The 21,881-nt window shown below is 42.9% G+C and overlaps 1 protein-coding gene and 1 pseudogene across 4 annotated transcripts in view; both read right to left on the minus strand.

The window, feature by feature from the left end:
* Positions 1-14,795, minus strand: part of ATAD5 (ATPase family AAA domain containing 5) — a 62,965-nt gene extending 48,170 nt beyond the window's left edge. For all 4 annotated transcript variants that reach the window (XM_063798739.1, XM_016932048.3, XM_016932049.4 and 1 more), the window contains exons 1-6: positions 14,299-14,795; positions 10,647-12,547; positions 9,382-9,490; positions 5,919-6,083; positions 2,669-2,795; positions 1,787-1,868 (exon numbers count right to left, since the gene is read on the minus strand). In XM_063798739.1, the coding sequence (XP_063654809.1) occupies positions 1,787-1,868; positions 2,669-2,795; positions 5,919-6,083; positions 9,382-9,490; positions 10,647-12,547; positions 14,299-14,364 (2,450 nt within the window). In that variant the 5' untranslated portion in view covers positions 14,365-14,795. The remainder of the gene's footprint in view (positions 1-1,786; positions 1,869-2,668; positions 2,796-5,918; positions 6,084-9,381; positions 9,491-10,646; positions 12,548-14,298) is intronic.
* Positions 14,796-15,313: 518 nt separating this feature from the next.
* Positions 15,314-20,818, minus strand: LOC112206086 (small ribosomal subunit protein eS17-like; annotated as a pseudogene).
* Positions 20,819-21,881: the final 1,063 nt, after the last annotated feature.

The raw sequence follows: 21,881 nt of genomic DNA on the forward strand, positions 1-21,881 counted from the left end.
CTGTTGGCCGGACACAGTGGCTCACGCCTATAATCCCAGCACTTTGGGAGGCCGAGGCGGGCGGATCACAAGGTCAAGAGATCGAGACAATCCTGGCCAACATGGTGAAACCCCGTCTCTACTAAAAATACAAAAATTAGCTGGGCATGGTGGTGCGTGCCTGTAGTCCCAGCTACTCAGGAGGCTAAGACAGGAGAATCGCTTGAACCCGGGAGGCAGAGGTTGCAGTGAGCCGAGATCGCGCCACTGCACTCCAGCCTGGCGACAGAGTGAGACTCCGTCTAAAAAAAAAAAAGAAAAAAAAACCCTCAAACTCTTTACTTAAAATGGGCACATATTATTATATGGACAATATAACTGAATGAAGTTGATTTAAAAATATGTATGTGTGCATTTGTTTGTGGGCGTGTATACTATGCAAAAGCAGCCAGACACAAAAGAATATATATATGAAGTTTATGTGATGTTCTAGAATAGACACAATTAATCTATGGTAATAGAAATCAAACTAATTGATGGAAATAGAAATCGAATATTTTGGTAATCTTGTGGTGATGGTGGTGGTGGGGATAATAGGAAAGAGGACACAAAACCTTTCTGAGCTAAAAAGAAGATTGTTGTTTCTTGATAAGATGCACTTGTCAAAACTGCATACTTAAGATGTGTGTGCTTAACAATATATAATTACACCTCAGTAAAACTTGAACAGAAAAAAAGATAATCTGAACCCATGTTGCTCCTAGACCTGACCTTCCATCATGCCACCCAGGCGCATAAACTAGAACTTACATGTCATCCTATACCTTCCTCTCCCACACTCTCACTCCCACAAATCTCATTAATCATCGAGGGATTTTTAATTCATCTCCTAAAATCTTTTCATATGTCATCCCCAACAACCTAGTCCTTACCTCCATCATCTCACAATACCTGGACTCCTACATCTACTCTAACCCCTCTTCCATTCCATTCTTTATCCAGCAGGCCAATTAAACTTCTAAAATCCAAATCTGTTTAGGTCTATATTTATGTTTAAAACCCTTTGGCTGCTTCTTATTTGCTCTTAATATAATGATAAAATCCCTTAACATGGCCTCCTAGGTCCTACATTGGCTGGCACCCACCTCTCACCCTTGTTCTCTGTGCTCTAGTCACACTAGCATTCTATCAGTTTTTGGTATTTAGCAAGTTCCTTCCAGCTACAGAGACTTTACATAGACAGTTCTCTCTGGCTGAAACACAGTTCCTCCTCCTGATGAACTCCTACTCATCCTTCAGATTTCAGTTCAGACATCAATTCCTCATTGAAGTCTTCTTTAATCAGACTAAACCTCCTCAATATGAATTATACCTCTCCTTAGCACAACTGCAATTTTTCACTTGTTGACCCAATGAATGTTTAATCATAGACCATCTTCCATCTCCACTTAAGCCACAGGAGAACAGGGAATATGTCCTGTCTTATCCCCATAATATCTCTGATACCAAAAACAGTACCTGGTACATACTAGTAGGTATTTAAATATTTACTGAATAAAATTCATTATCAGCTTTTTTGTATTTTTGGTTTGCTTATTTTTCTGTTTTGTCTAGCGATGGCCAAAGCACTTGCAAAAAACCAAGATATTCAAATAGCAGTTGCAGCACTGTCAATATTGTCAACTTTGAAACTGGACTTACTAGAGCTTCAAATGATAATTCACATGCTTTCTCATCAAAGTAAACACATCAATACAAATACATTCCATAAAATATTTTGGCATTTAAAAATTTGTATTGGACTGACCTGCTTTCATCAAAACTAGGGACAGGATCAGCTGCTTTTTGTGCTTTTCTGACAAGAAATAAAGGAGCGACTTTCATTTTTCCTTAGAAAAATAAATACTTGGGTTAGTATCAATGTTTACCATCTCCACCTTCAGCTACTTTCTTTCTTTCTTTCTTTCTTTTTTTTTTGAGATGGAGTCTCACTCTGTAGCCCAAGCTGGAGTGCAGTGCCACGATCTTGGCTCACTACAACCTCCACCTCCAGGGCTCAAGTGATTCTCATGCCTCAGCCTCCCGAGTAGCTGGAACTACGGGTACCTACCACCACACCCAGCTAATTTTTTGTATTTTAGTAGAGCAAGACTCTGTCACAAAAAAAAAAAGAGAAAAACTCTTCACTATACCATAACTTTACTTACTAAAATAGAAATATAATACAGTTAAAATTTTACATAAGATACTAAATTTCAATCATAAGCACGTTCAGAATAATACCCCAAAACACAGGCCGGGTGCAGTGGCTCATGCCTGTAATCCCAGCACTTTGGGAAGCCAAGACAGGCAGATCACAAGGTCAGGAGTTTGAGACCAGCCTGGCTAACATGGTGAAACCCCGTCTCTACTAAAAATACAAAAAATTAGCCGGGCATGGTGGTGGGTGCCTGTAGTCCCAGCTACTCAGGAGGCTGAGGCAGGAGAATCACTTGAACCTAGGAGGTGGAGGCTGCAGTGAGCCGAGATCCCGCCGGCGCTGCACTCCAGCCTGAGCGACAAAGCGAGACTCCGTCTCAAAAATAAATAAATAAATAAATAAATAAATACCCCAGAACACAAACACAAAACAAAACAAAAACCCCAAAACATTCTAATATACATCATAAATATTATTAACTCTGATTACCAGGTACATTTTTACTGGATGTGTTAAGTTTTTTTCCCAGCACATCATTCAAACACTGAAGTTTCTTCTGATTTTTCTCTGGATACTTTAAAGCAGTAGGACTTGAATCTATTATTATAACAGAATCCTAAGAGAAAATAAGAGAATAAATTTTAATTAAATCATATAATTAATATCATTGAAATTTCAAAAGAATCACAGTGATAGAAACCACAGAAAACATAATTAGCAGCTCCATACACCTCTCATCAGATATTATCTCATTGAAACAGAAAACACACAATAGAATAGCAGGAGCCCATGCTTACATCAAACAAGTTTATATGATATCAGGGTACGTTTATTATGACCATGGGCTTTCTTTTTTATTTTTATTCTTTTTTTTTTTTGAAATGGAGTCTCTCTCTGTTGCCCAGGCTGGAGTGCAGTGGTGTACTCTTGGCTCACTGCAACCTCCGCCTCCCGTGTTCAAGTGATTCTCCTGCCTCAGCCTCCCAAGTAGCTGGGATTGGAGGTGCGCACCACCACGCCCAGCTAATTTTTGTATTTTTAGTAGAGATGGGGTTTCGCCATGTTGGCCAGGCTGGTCTCGAAATCCTGACAGGTGATCCGCCTGCCTCAGCCTCTCAAAGTGCGGGGATTACAGGAGTGAGCCACCGCGCCTGGCCTCATGTGTTTTTTTAAATTGTGACAGGGTCTCACTCTGCCACCCAAGGTGGAGTGCAGTAACATGATCATGGCTCACTGCAGCCTCAAACTCCCAACCTCAAGCCATCCTCCCACCTCAGCTGCCCAAGAAGCCAGGACTACAGGCGCACACCACCACGCCTGGCTAATTTTTGTGTTTTTTGTAGAGCCAGGGTCTCCCTATGTTGACCAGGCTGGTCTCGAACTCCTGGGCTCAGGCAATCCTCCCACCTTGGCCTCCCAAAGTGCTGGGATTACAGGCGTGAGCCACCAGGCCCAAAAAGGCTTTCTTTTTTGAAAAAGCAACTAATGCCGGACGGTGGTTCACGCCTGTAATCTCAGCACTTGGGGAGGCCAAGGCAGGGGGGAATCACCTTAGGTCAGGAGTTCAAGACCAGCCTGAGAAACATGGAGAAACCCCGTCTCTACTAAAAATACAAAATTAGCCAGGTGTGATGGTGCATGCCTGTAATCCCAGCTACTCGAGAGGCTGAGCCAGGAGAATCGCTTGAACCCAGGAAGCGGAGGTTACAGTGAGCTGAGATCGCGCCATTAACTCTAGCCTGGGCAACAAGAGCAAAACTCCGTCTAAAAAATAAAGCAACTAACATATGACCTGGTATTCATATGCAGAAAATTTTTAAAAAGCAACTAACAGACTGTACTCCAAATAAAACAGTCAATATGACCAAGCTATAAAAAGTCTCATTATAGCCCTGTTGGAACTGTACATCCTAGAAATGTAATGAAGTCTGTGATTTTCCTGTCATCAGCATAGATTTACCGAGCACTTACCATATGTGAAGCAATATAGAGGAAATTGGGAATACACAGACAAAATTCAAGAATTGGCATCAAATGTTACATCTGAATGTAGGGGAGAAAGGGAAAGCTAGCCCATGAGCAGATAGTTTAACTAGTTATAATACAGCATGGTGAGTGCACCATCAACACAAAAAAATATACAAAAGTACATATCAGGAAAGAAAATATTTGTCTTGAAGGCATCAGCAAGCACAGTGTTCATTATTTTCATTATTTTATTTAATTTATTATTTATTTATTTATTTATTTTTGAGATGGAGTCTCACTCTGTTACCCAGGCTGGAAGGCAATGGTGTGGTCTCAGCTCACTGCAACCTCCGCCTCCCGGATTCAAGTGATTCTCCTGCCTCAGCCTCCTGAGTAGCTGAGACTACGGGCTCGCGCCACCATGCCCGGCTAATGTTTGTATTTTTAGTAGAGACGGGGTTTCACCATGTTGGTCAGACTGGTCTCAAACTCCTGACCTCGTGATCCTCCCGCCTCAGCCTCTCAAAGTGCTGGGATTACAGGTGTGAGCCACTGTGCCCATCCCATTATTTTATTTTTTTAATTTGTTTTTATTTTTTCTTTTTATATATTCAACCAGAAGAGTCTTGAATACAAGCACAGCTTTGAAGAGGAGGGGGTAAAATGTTCAGAATAGCCAAAAAGTGAAAACAACCCAAATGTCCATCAGGTGATGAATGGGATATTTGGCAACAGAAAGAAAAGAAATATTGAGGCTGTAACATAAATCTTGAAAACACATCCTAAGTAACAGAAGCCAGACACAAAAAACCACATGCTATATGATACCATTGATATGAAATGTCCAGAACAAGCAAATCTACAGAGACAGAAGCAGGTTAGTAGTTAGCTATGGCTGGTGGAATGAGGGGATTGGGGGGTGACAACCAAGAAGAAAAGAGTCTATTTTTGGGGAAATGAAAATGTTCCAAAATTGACTACAGTAATGGATGCACAACTCTTTCAATATACAAAAGTCACTGAATTGTACACTTTAAATGGTGAAATGCATGTATATGAATTATATCTCAAACTATTTTATTAGAAAGAGGTACTGGCAGTTAGCAGGATCTCAAAGTTTAAGTAGGAATTCCTCACATAGAAGAGAGTACTTGGAACGTATATTTCAAGCTGATGATAATAAAACGAATACCATGAAAACTGCACCATTTAGGGAGAAATGAACAATTCTGTGTGACTAGAGCAAAGAGTCATTTTGAAGAAAGGCAAGAGGGCTGGCACCCTAGTAGGCCAAGCCAGGTGGATCACCTGAGGTCAGGAGTTCGAAACCAGCCTGGCCAATCACCGTGAAACCCTGTCTCTACCAAAAATACAAAATTGGCCGGGCATGGTGGTACACACTCGTAATCTCAGCTACTTGGGAGGCCGAGGCAGGAGAATCGCTTGAACCTAGGAGGCAGAAGTTGCAGTGAGCCGAGATCCAGCCATTGCACTCTCGCCTGGGCAACAAGAGCGAAACTCTGTCTCAAAAAAAAAAAGGAAGAGGTAGTTCAGCTTATGAAAGATCTTGAGTGACTTAAGAAGGATTCAAACTGTATTCTGCAGACAAAAAAAAGCAGAAGGCTTTTAAAGCAAAACTGAAAATGATATTCTCTCTACCACTTCAAGCTATCACACAAACCTACCTTATAACTTTATAATGGTTTCCTTCTCCCACTCCAAACAGCAAAATAGGAGAGAATTTATACCAACAGATATTTATAATACTTACTTCTGTTTCTGACAATTTCTTCCTTTCAGGAAGTGTCTGATGTCTAGAGGAGCGCCTTAAGGGTATCGCTATTTCTTCAGTCACCTTTGACCTACTGATGTGTAAAGCTTTTGCTTTTTCAATCAATTGTTTTGCTTTTGATATGTTTTTTGAAGCATTGCTTGCCTAAACAAAAAATTGAAATATTAATTTACATCACAAGAAAATATTTTATATTTAATAATAGAAAAAAATACAATCACAAATCACATTAAATAATCAACAAAGAAATGGTTATTCAAATCTTACCAGGGGCCTTAAATTGAAATGTGTCTAGTTATCATTAGTTTGCCTTTATTTCTTACTTGAAATCATCCAGGTAAATATATTTACATGTGAGCAAAACACCCAAGAGGATGTCTGTAGTATAGACTTGGCAATCTATTTTTTAATTTTAGTCACCAAATTCAGGCAAAGTACTTTCCAAATCCAAACAGTTACCCAGCCTACTATATGAATGGCTCTAGGCTGGATACTATAAAGAAAACAGTATTATAATACATGGACCTTGGCCTCAAGGTTTTTTGTTTTTTTTTTTTAACAGAGTCTAGCTCTGCTGCCAAGGCTAGAGTGCAGTGGCATGATCTCGGCTCAGTGCAACCTCTGCCTCCCGAGTTCAAGTGATTCTCCTGCCTCAGCCTCCCAAGTAGCTGGGACTACAGGTGCCCACCACCACACCCAGCTAATTTTCGTATTTTTAATAGAGATAGGGTTTCGCCATGTTGGCCAGGCTGGTCTCAAACTCCTGACCTCAGGTGATCTGCCTGCCTCAGCCTCCCAAAGTGCTGGGATTACAGGCGTGAGCCACCACACCCAGCCTCAAGCTTCTTATATATGATAAAGAAGAAAGAGTCTGGACACAGTGGCTCATACCTCTAATCCCAGCACTTTGGGAGGCCGAGGTGGGTGGATCACCTGAAGTCAGGAGTTCCAGACATCCCTGGGTCAACATGGCGAAACCCCCGTCTCTACTAAAAATAACAAAAATTAGCTGGGCTTGGTGGCGGGCGTCTGTAATCCCAACAACTTGGGCGGCTGAGGCAGGAGAATCACTTGAACCCAGGAAGCCGAGGTTGCAGTGAGCCAAAATCGCGCCATTGCACTCCAGCCTGGGCAACAAGAGGGAAACTCCGTCTCAAAAAAAAAAAAAAAAAAAAAAAGAAGATGGCCGGGTGCAGTGGCTCACACCTGTAATCCCAGCACTTTGGGAGGCCGAGGTGGGCAGATCACAAGGTCAGGAGATTGAGACCATCCTGGCTAACACGGTGAAACCCCATCTCTACTAAAAATACAAAAATTAGCTGGGCATGGAGGCGGGTGCCTGTAGTCCCTGCTACTCAGGAGGCTAAGGCAGGAGAATGGCGTGAAGCAGAGTGCAGTGAGCCGAGACCGTGCCACTGCACTCCAGCCTGGGCAACACAGCAAGACTCCGTCTCAAAAAGAAAAAAAAAAAAAGATATATCTATTCAAGCAGAGAAAAAATATCTGGAGAGAAAAAAATCTAACTATTAAACTATTATCTGAAAGGATAAACAATAAGCTGTTATGAATATGGGGCTCTTAGGGGAACCAGTTTACTCCTTATTCTCATAGAAACATTAAAAATCTGGCCAGGCACAGTGGCTCATGCCTGTAATACCAGCACAGCACTGTGGGAGTCCAAGGCTGGAGGATTGCTTGAGGCTAGCAGTTCGAGACCAGCCTGGGCAAAATAGCAAGACCCTGTCTCTACAAAAATAACAAACGAAAAGAAAAAAGAAATAAAAAAGAAAAATCTCACCCAGAAAATTACTAAGATTTTCTCCTAGAGCTAGTACACAAGCCTGGATAAGTCTTCAGTGAACAACAAGGGCCCTGTGGTAAGAAGTTCATTGACAGAGTATGAGATAAAATAACTGATCTAAGTAAGTTTGGATAAAGGTCCCAATTTGGATACATTTAATTTTGAGACTTCTCTTGCTGGAAAATTTACTATTAAATCCCAATTTTGAGTAGTACATGAGGCAAACCAAGGTATAATTATCTCTAAAAAAATTAAAGTTGAAGCTGTCCTCTAGAATGAAATCAAGAAGAATAAAATATGTGGGACAAAGTTCACCACAGAGACTTTTAACCTTTAGCTGTAGTACAATCAGCTGGCATCTCGCATGTTTTCCAAAAGACTAAAGACCGTCTTTCTAACTGCTTGTAGTTGTATAACTCTAGGAAAGACACTTCCCAGAATCACAAATAAAAACACGTTTCCTCACCCTATGAACTAACAGCAAGTTTCTTCATCTATAAAAAAGGGTTAAATAATATTTACTTTATGAGATTAATGATGTGAGTACTAAGCACACTGCCTAGAATGTGGTAAGATGCCAAAAAATGACAGCTGTTAAATAAAACCAAAGGAGATACCAATGTAGCAGTGGTTTTCACTCAAGGATTAATTCAGAGTCACCTTGGTGGCTTTTTCGAAATACACATACCTGTACCTACTCCAATTCTGCCATGGTGGGGACAAGGAGCTTATTTTGCAGAAACAACTAAACCATTCTTATATATCTTACTTCTCCCTTTAGAGCTGTAGTTTTTCAAGTGGAAGTGATTATTTTCCCCTCCAAGGGATATTTAGCAATGTCTGGACACATTTTTGGTTGTCATTATACAGGAGTTAGTTGGGTGCTACTGGCATCTTATGGATAGAGGCCAGAGTGTTGCTAAACATCCTACAATGCACAGGACAGCCCTCCACAGCAAATAATTATCCAGCCAAAATGTCAATAATAGCAAGGTTGAGAAACTCTGCTTTTCAGTCTCTATAATCTATAGAAATAAATGAAAAATTCAATCATGACCTATAGGCAGTGTTACAGACTGAATATATCCCCTGAAAATTCATATGTTGGAATCCTAATCCACTATGTAATGGTATTAGGAGGTAGGGCCTTTAGGAGGTGATTAGGTCATGAGGGTGGAGACCCCTCTCTCTAGCTGTTCTCTACCATGTGAGAAAACAAGAAGACAGCTTCACCAGACACTGCATAGCTGATGCTTTGATCGTGCATTTCTCAATCCCCATAACTGTGAGAAATACGTTTCTGTTGTTTAAGCCACTCAGTCTATGGTAATTTGTTACAGGAGCCCAAACTAAGATCGGCAGTGTTAGGAAAAATGATCACGATGTAAACTCACTAAGAAAGCTTTTTATAAGTAAATTATACTCTGCCTTTATCAATTGCTTTCACCTCACAATAAGATATCTTAATTAACTAGAGGAACAGGATAATAGTGAAAAATATCATAGGGTTGTAGTTAACCAATTAATGAAATACATGAATTTTATTTTGGCTCATTACTTCCCATAGTAATGTGGGGTTTTTTTGTTTGTTTTTTAAGGAAACAGAATGGCACTTATAGGACTCTCTAATATTTTAATTACCTTTCTAATCTGAGAAGTAAAATCTCCATCAGTTGCTTCAGATTTCTCAGATCTTTTGTTAGATTTTTTCTTAGATTTTTTGGGAGTACTAATTCTGGTGAATTTCATTCTGAAATAAAAATAAGGTATTCAGAAACATTTTCATGATTATAACATACACAAGAATCTCAATTAAATATAGATAAAATAGAGCTGGTGCAGTGGCATCTGCATGTAATCCCAGCTACTCAGAACCCTAATATGGAAGGACTGCTTGACCCCAGGAGTTCAAGACCAGCCTGGGCAACACAGTGAGAACTTGTTTCCAGATAGATAGATAGAGATGCATAGACAGATAGATAGATAGCAAAGAACCAACTAGGGCTCCAATTTCTGGAATGTTCTGAAACAGGAGGAAAAAAATAATTCCCATCAGTTTCAAACCACTGATTCAAAAGTAATCAAACTTGCCGGGTGTGGTGGCTCACACCTGTAAGCCCAGTACTTCGGGAGGCCGAGGCAGGCAGATCACTTGAGGTCAGGAGTTCGAGACTGGCCTGGCCAACATGGTAAAACCCCGTCTCTACTAAAAATACAAAGATCAGCCGGGTATGGTGGCACGCACCTGTAATCCCAGCTACTCAGGAGGCTGAGGCACGAGAATCACTTGAACCCAGAAGGTGGAGGTTGTCGTGAGCTGAGATTGTGCTACTGCACTCCAGACTGGACAACAGTGAGTGAGACTCCATCTCAAAATAAAATAAAATAAAATAAAATTAAAAATTAAAATTTAAAAAAAAATTTAATTACATGTGGCAAACAAAGAAGCATTTTTGAAGCTCTGTTCTTTTTCTTCCAGGCCGGGCGCAGTGGCTCACGACTATAATCCCAGCACTTTGGGAGGCCAGGTGGGTGGATTGCTTGAGGTCAGGGGTTCAAGACCAACCTGACCAACACGGTGAAACCCCATCTCTACTAAAAATACAAAAATTAGCTGGGCGTGGTGGCGGGTGCCTGTAGTCCCAGCTACTTGGGAGGCTAAGGCAGGAGAATTGCTTGAACCTGGGAGGTGGAGGTTGCAGTGAGCCGAGATTGCCCCACTGCACTCCAGCCTGGGCGACACAGCAAGACTCCATCTCAAAGAAAAAAAAAAAGAAATCCTGTTCTTTTTCTTTTAAACAGCTGTGTTCTAGAAAAAAAAATACCCTCCAATACTTGAAGCATTTTTGTCCCCAGCTAATAATACATGCAGAATACTAGAACGTTAGAACAAAAACAAACCTTACCTAATAGGGCTCTCTGAATCAAAGGGTACTGTTATTAATTCTGCTGTATATAAGCTGTGCTTTTCCGACAAGTTGGCTGCTTTTGGAGTGGAAGCCTTTAGTTGACTATTATCTTGTACATCTTCAGAATCAATACCTCTAATGGTTTCTGTAGTAGGTGTGCTGCTAATTCTTCCAGATCTTCTAGTTGACTTGGGCGTGGAAACATTTAGCAAGCTGGCTTCAGATTCAGCTTTAGACTGTGTAAGCTTAATATCTTTAACTGGTATGCTGGTTTTTCTTGACAATTTATTATTGTTACACAGAGAGGAAACCTTTAGAAGGTCATCATTTGCTATATCTTCATAAACAAGACTTTCATTGTTAAATAAAGGGCTGCTTTTGAAAAACTCTGTTTTCCTTTGTCTTAAACTCATTCTATTTTGATATTGTTTCTCTTTTAAGAAAAAGGTTGTTTCTTTCTTTTGAGTGTTTCCCTCTCTGTTTTTGCCTGGAATAGCCCCAGTATCTAATGTTTTCTTACTCTTCTTCTTTAGCTTTTTATTTTTCTCCTTCAGAAAACTTCCTTTATCAGTGTGTAACGGTAAATTGCCATTTTTTGAAACCATTTGGATACCAGAATTTTCCATGATTTTTTTAGAATTATCATCTCTTCCTACTTCATATAGACATTTTTCATTAAGGTCTTTCTGCTTATCAGAAGACTTTTTAACTCCATTTTTAAGTGCATCTGATGCTGGCTGCCTAAATGCTTTCATAAATTGCTGTCTTTCTTCTAGAGTGCATTTTGGTTTCACAGCTTCAGAACTTCCAGCTTCCAAAACAGCCAATTCTAATTCTTCCTCCTGTATAACAACATTAGATTTTCTTTTCTGAACTGTCTGTTCATTCTCGGGATCAGATAAACTATTTTCCATTTCAAATTGCTTTTGTTTCAAGAAAATTCGGGGTATTTTCCCTGTCTTTTTGGGCGGAATAGGGTGAACCTGTGCAAGAACAGTAACTGTCTTAAAGCGTACCTGCTGGGAAATTTCAGAGTTTTCTGATTCACTTATATAACCACTTTTGACTATTTCGTCAACAGTTTCAGAAGGAACACAAATTGACATTGTAGAGTCTGGTATCTCTTCCACTTTATTTTCCTTGTGACTTTTTAAAAATTCCTCATATGAGACAGTTATTATACTATCATTTAACTGGGCTGCTTCAGTTACGTTATCTCTAGAGTTTGCATGGCTTGTAGTATTCTCCATCTGTTTAGTATCTTTACCATCTTTTTTAAGCAAATTTAGTTCCTCTGCCAAGGGTAAGCTTTCAGATAGATCTACTACATCTCTGCATTTCCTTTTTCTCAACTTTTTGAAGTCATTTTTTGTGGTCCCTTGTTTAGGATTTACTTTTTTAGAATTTTGCAGGGAGGTCATAGTATATGGTTGACTTTTTGTATCTTGAATGTTTTCTGCAAGTACCTCTACTTGTTTCTTGTAACGTAAAACAGAAGTACTACTTTCCACAAAATCATTATTTAAACTATAGTCTTCTTTGCTATCGTCGCTACTAATTTCAATTGGAGCTTCATTTTCAGTTTTAATATTATTTAGTTGATGAGATAAATTAACCCTCTTTCTTTTCTTCTTAAACTCTACATTTGAGAACATTTCCAAAGGTGTCGTACAGTCTTTGTTGCTGTCAACAGGTACTGATTCAGATGACTTTATCTTGCACTCTTTCCCTAATTGTGTCTTCTCATTTGTGGGTGAAGTCTTTCTAAAATAATCCAGAATATTACTAGGTTTTGGTGGAGCAAAAACCCTGTCTCTAGTCTTCCCTAGTGGTGATAAATATTTTGTAATTGTTTTGCAGGAAGATGTGTCATCATCTTTCTTTCGCTTTTTGCATGGCTGGCAATTTAAAAGAGAAAAAGGCACTTATTTCAAGCAATATAATACAAAATATAAATTTTAAACATGGATCTAATAGTTTACATAATAGGATTAAAAAAAGGAAGCCTCCTTTAGGTGAAAAACGTGATATATTAGAAAGAAAATAAGCTTTAAAGTTAAACCAGGCCAGGTGCGGTGGCTCAGGCCTGTAATCCCAGTACTTCGGGAGGCCAAGGCGGGTGGATCACTTGAGGTCAGGAATTCGAGACCAGCCTGGCCAACGTGGTGAAACCCTGTCTCTACTAAAAATACAAAAAATTAGCTGAGCATAGTGGTGCACGCCTGTAATCCCAGCTACTCCGGAGGCTGAGGCAGGAGAATCACTTGAACCTGGGAGGCGGAGGTTGCAGTGAGCCAAGATTGTGCCACTGCACTCCAGCCTGGGTGACAGAGCAAGACCTTGTCTCAAAAAAAAAAAAAAAAAAAAGAAATCATACATGTATTAGAAAAACGCCATTCAGTTATTATTTATAAAGCTGCAATTGTATCAAAGGCAACATACATAGGCTCTGGAGTCAGGCAAATCTAAGTTAAGTGCTGGCTCTGACATTTACTGGTGTAAAACGTTAAGCAAATTACTTTTAACTTTTCCATTTACTTTTTCAAAAAATTTAACTTACTTTTAGCTACTTTTTACCTTCTTTCATTTGTAGAATACAGACAATAGATCATAGGGTTGCTATTAAGCAAAATAATGTGTTTAAGGTTCTTACCCTTAACATATTAAATGGTAAGTATCGTTATTATGAAATAGGGTTTCTTAGCATTAGGGCACCAAAACCAGAAACTGTAACGGAAAGATTGATAAAACAGACAACATAGAAATCAAGAACTGTGTACATCAAGTACCAGAAGACAAGCTGAGTAACTAACTGCCTTGATTTAGCAAAGGAATATCAGCATAACAACTAAGTAGACAAAAAAAACAAAAACAAAAACTAAGTAGACAAGTCACCAGATTCTGAAAAAAACAACTGGTCGCAGTTAAATGAACATACATACATCTTAACTCTCTTCAAGGACGCCAAGATACATGCTTCAGTTAGAATGCTAGTCTGAGATGAAAAGGTGTAAAATATAACAAGTCTACCTTAAGATGCTAGCCCACTACTTCATGGCATTAGAATCTCTTTATAATGACCGCTTAGTGCCTGTCACTGAAACCTGATAAACCCAAAAGAACATGTTACACTGCGATTCCTAACCGCAGATACTAAGCCATGAGAAACTGTTTTCTTTAAGTACCTTGCTTGATTTCTGTAGTGACATTCTAAAGTGGCATTCCAAGCACAGGTGGATGTATGAACTAGTTTAACTTAAAGATCTTCTTCAGCGCTAAAGTTCAGTGATTCCGTATCACGAACCCAGAACTTGACCCTGGGATCCTCTGTGACATGTCGGAAGTCCAAAACATCACGTTCCACCAACATTTCGGGATCTGGGAACTGGCCGTGTTATCTTAAGTCCCCAATTTACTGTGACCCCGCAAATATCTCACAATCCAAATGTTTATCAGGACTTGACACGACTTTAGAGTCGTTTAGACGACACACTCTGGCAACTGTTGCACACAATGTGTCACAGCTGTGGGTCCTCACAATGTCCCACATTTCCCCTTACAAAGTCAGGATCACCTTCCGCCAAGACCCACCTTCCAATCCCCCAAAAGACAGAGGAAGGAACTCAACAGATCCTCGACTCAACCTCACCTCAATCTCGCAGTCCTTCACGGGAGGGGGAGCAGCTGCAGCCGCCATGGCCAGGACCCCCACCATACTGCCCGCTTCCCGGAATCCCGTCTCCTAGGACCTTACGCGGTCCAGCCCGGCCTGCCTGGAGGCCATGGAGGCGGCCCGCTCCAGTAGCAGCAAGCTGCTGGGATTCTGCTGAGCCGTTTCGGATTCCCCCGCGCCCACCGACAGAGAGCGGGAGCGGAGGCTGGGCCCAGATCAGCCGAATCGAACACGGAAAGAGGCAATGAGAAAGCGCGGGCAATGAGATCCCTGAGGCGCGGCCAGTGTATGCAGGGTGCCCTCGAAAGCGGCGCTTCAGGCTGAGCGCTCGGGACCGGGCAGGGAAAGCAAGCGGACCACAGATCGGACCACAGAGCTTCGGAGGGAATTCTTGTCAATTGGGTTTTCGCGCCGTCCTGCGCGCAAGGGGCGGAGTTTACGGCTGCTTCAGGAGGCTGCGCGGACGGTGAGCCGAGAGGGCCAAAATGACTCCCGTGGCGAACCCGTGGGAGGCGGAACCATTGCACCGTGGAATTGAAAGCCAACCCGGGAGTTTGGAAATTTGAACTTCTGTCCTATCAGTTTCACCGTTGAGGACGTGATTTCACTAAGTCACCTAGTCAGTTGTTGACAGAATTAAAATTTAGACTTTTAACGCCCTAGGCTAGCCCCTCTTTAAAGGCGAAATTTGAAAAATGCAGAAAAAGGAAATAATTGATTTACATTGTTATCATGCACAATAAAATGCTAATATTTCGGCGAGCTTTCCACCTCAATATACGTCCTCTCAGGATCCGAAATTCGACTTTTATACCTATAAAAGTCGAAGTACCTATTCGACTAAGAAGGCATTTCTTTCTGTGGATTCCGTCCTCTCGAACAGCCGAGTCATTGCTTCATCTGGTTGGCCTGCATTCAGTCCTCGCAGGGTACCTACCAGTAGTTTGCTGGTTTCTGATCTCATGCATCATTTGCATTGTTTTCATGGGTTTGGTTAGCCTTTACTTTTTCTCTTTTCTTTTTTTTCACTGTCCCAGGTTTATCGAAAATATTACAGCATTACAGAAAGACTCAAACAGCTCCCCGAGGCGTTTTGAAATTCATCTCAACTGTAGGCTGAGTGACCTACAGGTTGGACAGACTGCCGAAGTCCAAAAGTTTCTGCATTTCCTTAGTGTCAGGATTCTACTTCAATGATCTCCTGATCCAGAGCTAAGACCTCGGGAACACAATTGTCTCTCCTTTCTCTCTCCTCCTCCTGCAGCTTCATGGAGATACCTCTCTCTTACTGGCCCCCTCTGAATCCGCTTTATCAGATGCGTGACATAGCCTGCTATCTTGTTGCGGGGCTTCTTGCTGGGAATAATGGCGATTTCCTCGCACACGCGCTTGTTCGTGTGGAAGTCTTTGCCCAGGCGCATGTAGTACTTTTCTATGATGACCCGGGCCGCCTTCTTTACTTCACGGTTTTGGTGCGCACGCGCCCCAGGTTGGTGGGTCCTTGGTAAAATAGCTCTTTTTTTTTTTACGTTAAAGTTGCAATTACATTAAATACAGCATGTTACATTTGTTTGAGTGCATCGTTTTTGTTGTTGTTGTTTGTTTGTTTGCTTGAGACGGAGTCTCCGTTGCACCAGGCTGAAGTGTAGTGGCACGATCTCGAATCACTGCAATCTCCGCCTCCCGGGTTCAAGCGATTCTCCTGCCTCAGCCTCCCGAGTAGCTGGGACTACAGGCGCGTGCCACCATGCGGGGCTAATTTTTGTATTGTAGTAGAGACGGGGTTTCGCCATGTTGGCCAGGCTGGTCTCGAACTCCTGACCTCAGGTGATCTGCTCAACTCGGCTCCCCAAAGTGCTGGGATTACAGGCTTGAGCCACTGCGTCCGGCACCGCAATTTTTTTTTTTTTTTTTTTTGAGGTGGAGTCTGGCTCTGTCACCCAGGCTAGAGTGCAGTGGCGCAATCTCTGCTCACTGCAACCTCCACCTCCCCGGTTCAAGCGATTCTCCTGCCTCAGCCTCCTAAGTAGCTGGGACTACGGGTGCGTACCACCATGCCCAGCTAATTGTATTTTTAAGAGACAGGGTTTCGCCATCTTGGCCAGGCTGGTCTGGAACTCCTGGCCTCAGGTGATCCACCTGCCTTGGCCTCCCAAAGTGCTGAGATTACAGGAGTGAGCCACTGTGCCCAGCCAATTTGCTTTTTTTCACTCAACTTTTTTTTTTTTTTTTTTTTTTTGAGACGGAGTCTGGCTCTGTCGCCCAGGCTGGAATGCAATGGCGCGATCTTGGCTCACTGTAACCTCCACCTCTCAGGTTCAAGCGATTCTCCTACCTCAACCTCCTGAGTAGCTGGGATTACAGGCTCGTGCCACCATGCCTGGCTTTTTTTTTTTTTTTTTTTTTTGTATTTTTAGTAGAGATGGGTCACCATGTTGGTCAGGCTGGTCTTGAACTCCTGACCTCGTGATCTGCCCGCCTGGGCCTCCCAGAGTGCTGGGATTACAGGCGTGAGCCACCACACCAGGCCTCACTCAACATTTTTTTCAAAAGCCATCCATGATACATATAGATTTGATTCATTCCCTTTCTTTCCTGAGCATTCTACTTATGCAACTCATTTTATTTATTCATTTCCTTATTATCATTTTTATTGTTGTTGTTTTGTTTTTGTGTTTGAGACAGGGTCTCACTATGTCACCAAGCTTGAGTGCAGTGGCATGATCTCTGTTCACTGCAGCCTCAAGCTTCCGGGCTCAAGCAATCCTCCCACTTCAGCCTCCCAAGTAGCTGGGACTACAGGAGTGCACCACCACGCCCGGCTAATTTTTTGTATTTGTAGAGAAGAGGTTTGGCCATGTTGCCCAGGTTGTATTATTATTATTTTTTTGAGACAGGATCTCACTCTGTCACCCAGGCTGGAGTGCAGTAACGTGATCACTGCTCACTGGAGCCTCCACATCCCTGGCTCAAGAGATCCTCCCACCTCAACCTCCCAATTTGCTGGGACAACACGTTCGCCATAATGCCCGGCTAATTTTTGTATTTTCTGTAGAGACAGGGTTTTGCCATGTTGCCCAGGCTGGTCTGGAACTTCCTGGGCTCAAGCAATCCTCCCTCCTTGGCCTTCCAAAGTGCTGGGACTACAAGTGAGCCACCTGTATCCATTTCCTTACTGATGAATATTTAAATTGTCTCCAATTTTCTGTTATTCAAATGCTGAGGCAATGAACAGTCTTGTCCATGTTTTCTTCAACATGTGTAATGTTTCTCTAGGATTCACATCTAGAAATGGGATTGTTGGGTTATATAGGGTGTTCTCTAGTGCTTTTTATTCTTCTGAGTTACAAAGCATTTAAACTGCATTAAGTTGTTAAGCATTTCCACTGAGTATTTTTAGATACATAGTATTTTACCAACCCTTATTTAGGAGCTCATGGCTTTTATCAATTTTGATCTAAATGAACTCTCACATTGTAAAGCAATTCACAGTTTACAGAGTGCCCATGTCATTTTAGATTATCTTCCCCATGTGTCTAACACCTACTTTTAAAAATCGTTATTGTTGTCTGGGCGGGGTGGCTCATGCCTGTAATCCCAGCACTTTGGGAGGCCAAGGCAGGTGGATCACCTTAGGTCATGAGTTCGAGACCAGCCTGACCAACATAGTGAAAAACTCATCTCTACTAAAAATACAAAATTAGCCGGGTGTGGTGGCGCACGCCTGTAATCCTAGCTACTCAGGAGGCTGAGAATCACTTGAACCCGGGAGACAGAGGTCGCAGTTAGCTTATATCGCGCCACTGCACTCCAGCCTGGATGACATAAGAGTGAGACTCTGTCTCAAAAAAATTAAAGAAAGGAAGAAAATAAAGAAAAAATATGGGTGGGGCATGGTGGCTCAGGCCTGTAATCAGAGCACTTTGGAAGACCAAGGCAGGGAACTGCTTGAGCCCAGGAGTTCTAGATCAGCCTGGGAAACATACAGAGACCCTGCCTCTACAAAAAAAAAAAATGTAAGGCTGAGGCCGGGAGCAGTGGCTCACAACTATAATCCCAGCACTTTGGGAGACTGAGGCAGATGGATCATCTGGAGTCAGGAGTTCAAGATCAGCCTAGCCAACATGGGGAAACCCAGTCGCTACTAAAACTACAAAAATTAACGGGAGTGGTGGCTCACGGCTGTAGTCCTTGCTACTCGGGAGGCTGAGGCAGGAGAATTGCTTGAACCCGGGAGGCGGAGGTTGCAGTGAGCCAAGATCATGCCACTGCACTCCAGCCTGGTTAGCAGAGCAAGACTCCATCTCAAAAAAAAAAAAAAAAAAAAAAAGACTGGGTGCAGTGGCTCACACCTGTAATCCCAACACTTGGAGGCCAAAGCGGATGGATTGCTTGAGGTTAGGAGTTCAAGACCAGCCTGGCCAACTTGGTGAAATCCCATGTCTAATAAAATACAAAAATTAAAGCCAGGTGTGGTGGCTCACGCCCATAATTCCAGCACTTTGGGAGGCTGAGGCCGGCGGATCACAAGGTCAGGAGTTCAAGGCCAGCCTGACCAACATAGTGAAACCCCGTCTCTACTAAAAATAGAAAAAATTAGCTGAGCGTGGTGGCCAGTGCCTGTAATCCCAGCTACTCAGGAGAATGGGGCAGGAGAATCGCTTGAACCAGGGAGGCGGAGGTTGCAATGAGCCGAGATCATGTCACGGTACTCCAGGCTGGGTGACAGTGCAGGACTCCATCTCAAAAAAACAAAAACAAAAAAAGAAAACAAAAAAATTAGCTGGGTGTGGTAGTGGGCGCCTGTAATCCCAGCTACTCTGGAGGCTGTGGCAGGACAATTGCTTGAATCCAGGAGGTGGAGGTTGCAGTGAGCCGAGATGGTGCCACTACACTCCAGCCTGGGCAACAGAGGGAGACTGTCTCAAACAAACAAACCAAAAAATTAAAAAAGTATCTGGGTCTACTGGCAGGTGTCTATAATCCTACCTACTAGGCAGACTGAGGTGGGAGAATCGTTTGAGCCCAGGAGATCAAGGGTGCAGTGAGCCCTGATTGTGTCACTGCACTCCAGCCTGTGTGACAGGTGACAGGCAAGCCCCTGTCTCAAAAAAAAAAAAAGCTGGAATGAAAGGTGGAGTCAGAGAGCAAAAAATTGTCAACTATGTGTCCAGTACAGTTAGGAGCGTTCTTTTTTTTTTTTGAGACGGAGTCTTGCTGTGTCGCTCAGACTGGAGTGCAGTGGCACTATCTCAGCTCACTGCAACCTCTGCCTCCTGGGTTCAAGCAATTCTCCTGCCTCAGCCTCCTGAGTAGCTGGGATTACAGGTGCGCGCCACCACCACACCCGGCTAATTTTTTGGATTTTTAGTAGAGATGAGGTTTCACCCTGTTAGTCAGGCTGTTCTCGAACTCATGACCTCGTGATCCACCCACCTAGGCTTCCCAAAGTGCTGGGATTACAAGCATGAGCCACCATGCCCAGCCCAGTTAGGAGCTTTCTGAGAAGAGGTTGGAGACAGGAGAGGGAAAAAGCCTTTGCTGACCAGATGACCAACGTATTCTGATCTGAATCCAACTCTCTGGTTATAACTTGATTTTCCAGCTATTGTGATTTTTTTCAACAATTATATTCCTATTGTAAATAAATAAATTGGCAAGCTGCTTAGTTTGTTTCTTGTGAGTCCTATTAGCAAGAGTCTGTTCCCTGGAATCCTCTGGGTACACTTGAAAAGTCAGTTCTGGACCAATGTGATGCCATGGAGATATCTCTGTAAAACCCTGTCTGATGGCTAGCTGACATCTACTTCTAAACCAGTTTCCTCGAGAGCATTTACTCTTTAGGAATTCATGCTCTAAATTTAAAAACAATGCATCCAAAAATGTCAAGTCTAGGGGTAAGCAGTTTTAGAATATTTCCTTCAATTTTCTTATTTGTTTTGTTTTTGGATATAGTGTAGATATGTTAGATACACACTTCTTGCCTTCCATCAGACTAAGAAAACAAAGTTGAATGAGACCAAGATTCGTGTCCTGGTTTTATGGAAGTTTTCCTTGTAATTTTACTTATTTATTTATTTATTTTTATTTTTATAGACATAGGGTCTTGCTATGTTACCCAGGTTGGTCTCTAACTCCTAGGCTCAAGGAATCCTCCCACCTCAGCCTCCTGAATTGCTGGGACCACAGGAGGGCGCCACCATCCGCGGCTATTTTTTTTTTTAAATCTTTTTGTAGAGAGGAGGTCTCCTCATGTTGCAAAGGCTGGTCTCAAACTCCTGGGCTCAAGCAATCCTCCTGCCTCAGCTTCCCAAGATTACTGGTGTGAGCCACCATGCCCTGCCCATAAGGTTTTATTACATACAGTCACACCTATTGTGACAGATACCTTCTGGTCTGGCAAGCCCAAGCCCAGCTTATTCACTACGGTCCTTACAGATAACACTTGCCAATACCCTTCTTGGACTTGTGCCAGAATTGCTGTCCTGCTGGTCATCTCTTGGGCCTCTCTCTTGGATCCCCCATTCGTCCACGAGCTTCTGGGTGGTGACACCTGGGTTTTGTTGTTGTTTTTTGAGACCGAGTCTCGCTTTGTTGCCCAGGTTGGAGTGCAGTGGCACAATCTTGGCTCACTGCAACCTCTGCCTCCCGGTTCAAGCAATTATCCTGCCTCAGCCCTCGAGTAGCTGGGATTACAGGCGCCCACCACCACACCCGGCTAATTTTTGTATTTTTAGTAGAGATGAGGTTTCACCAGGTTGGCCATGGCTGCTCTTGAACTTCTGACCTCAGTGATCCACCCGTCTCGGCCTCCCAAAGTGCTGGGATTACAGGCGTGAGCCACTGATCCCCGCTGACACCTGGGTCTTAGTAACCTCCCCTAAGGCCTGCTCTGCTCTTAAGGACCAGGGCTTTTGTCATCAGATCTGGGCTCAAATTCTGCGGCTTGGAAAAGTCGATTCGCTATTTTTTTTAATTTTTAATTTAAAAAAAGTATTTTTTATTTAGAGACAGGGTCTCGCTCTGTCGCCCAGGCTGGAGTGCAGTGGCTCCATTACAGCTCATTGCAGCCTCGGCCCCTGGGCTCAAGCGATCCACTGGGACCACAGGCGTGCTCCACTACGTGTTGCTAGTAGTAGCAGTAGTAGTAGTAATAATAGTAATAGTAGTAGTATTTTTGGTGAGAGAGGGTTTCGCCGTGTTGCCCAGGCTGGTCTCGAACTCCAGAGCTCAAGGGATCCGCCCGCCTCGGCCTCCCAAAGTGCTGGGACTGCAGGCGTGAGCCACCGCGCCCGGCCGATTCCCCCCTTTATCCCTCAATTTCCTCATCTGAGCAATGGAGATACGGGTAGGGCTGAAGGTCAGGCAAGAATGCGATGAGCTGTGAGAAGCACTTGGCAAGGTGCGGGTTATCAACCTTGCCAGGCCTCAGCACGTTTCCCAAGGAGGCCCAACCAGCGGCGCTGTGCCGCAGCACGGAAGAGGCGGGGTGAGCCGCGGGGCGGGCGGCGCTGGGACCCGGACGCCACCCGCGCGAGGCGCCGCCGTGCGCCCGTCAA

The sequence above is a fragment of the Pan troglodytes genome, chromosome 19, assembly GCF_028858775.2.
Source record: "Pan troglodytes isolate AG18354 chromosome 19, NHGRI_mPanTro3-v2.0_pri, whole genome shotgun sequence".
Classification (NCBI taxonomy): Eukaryota; Metazoa; Chordata; class Mammalia; order Primates; family Hominidae; genus Pan; species Pan troglodytes.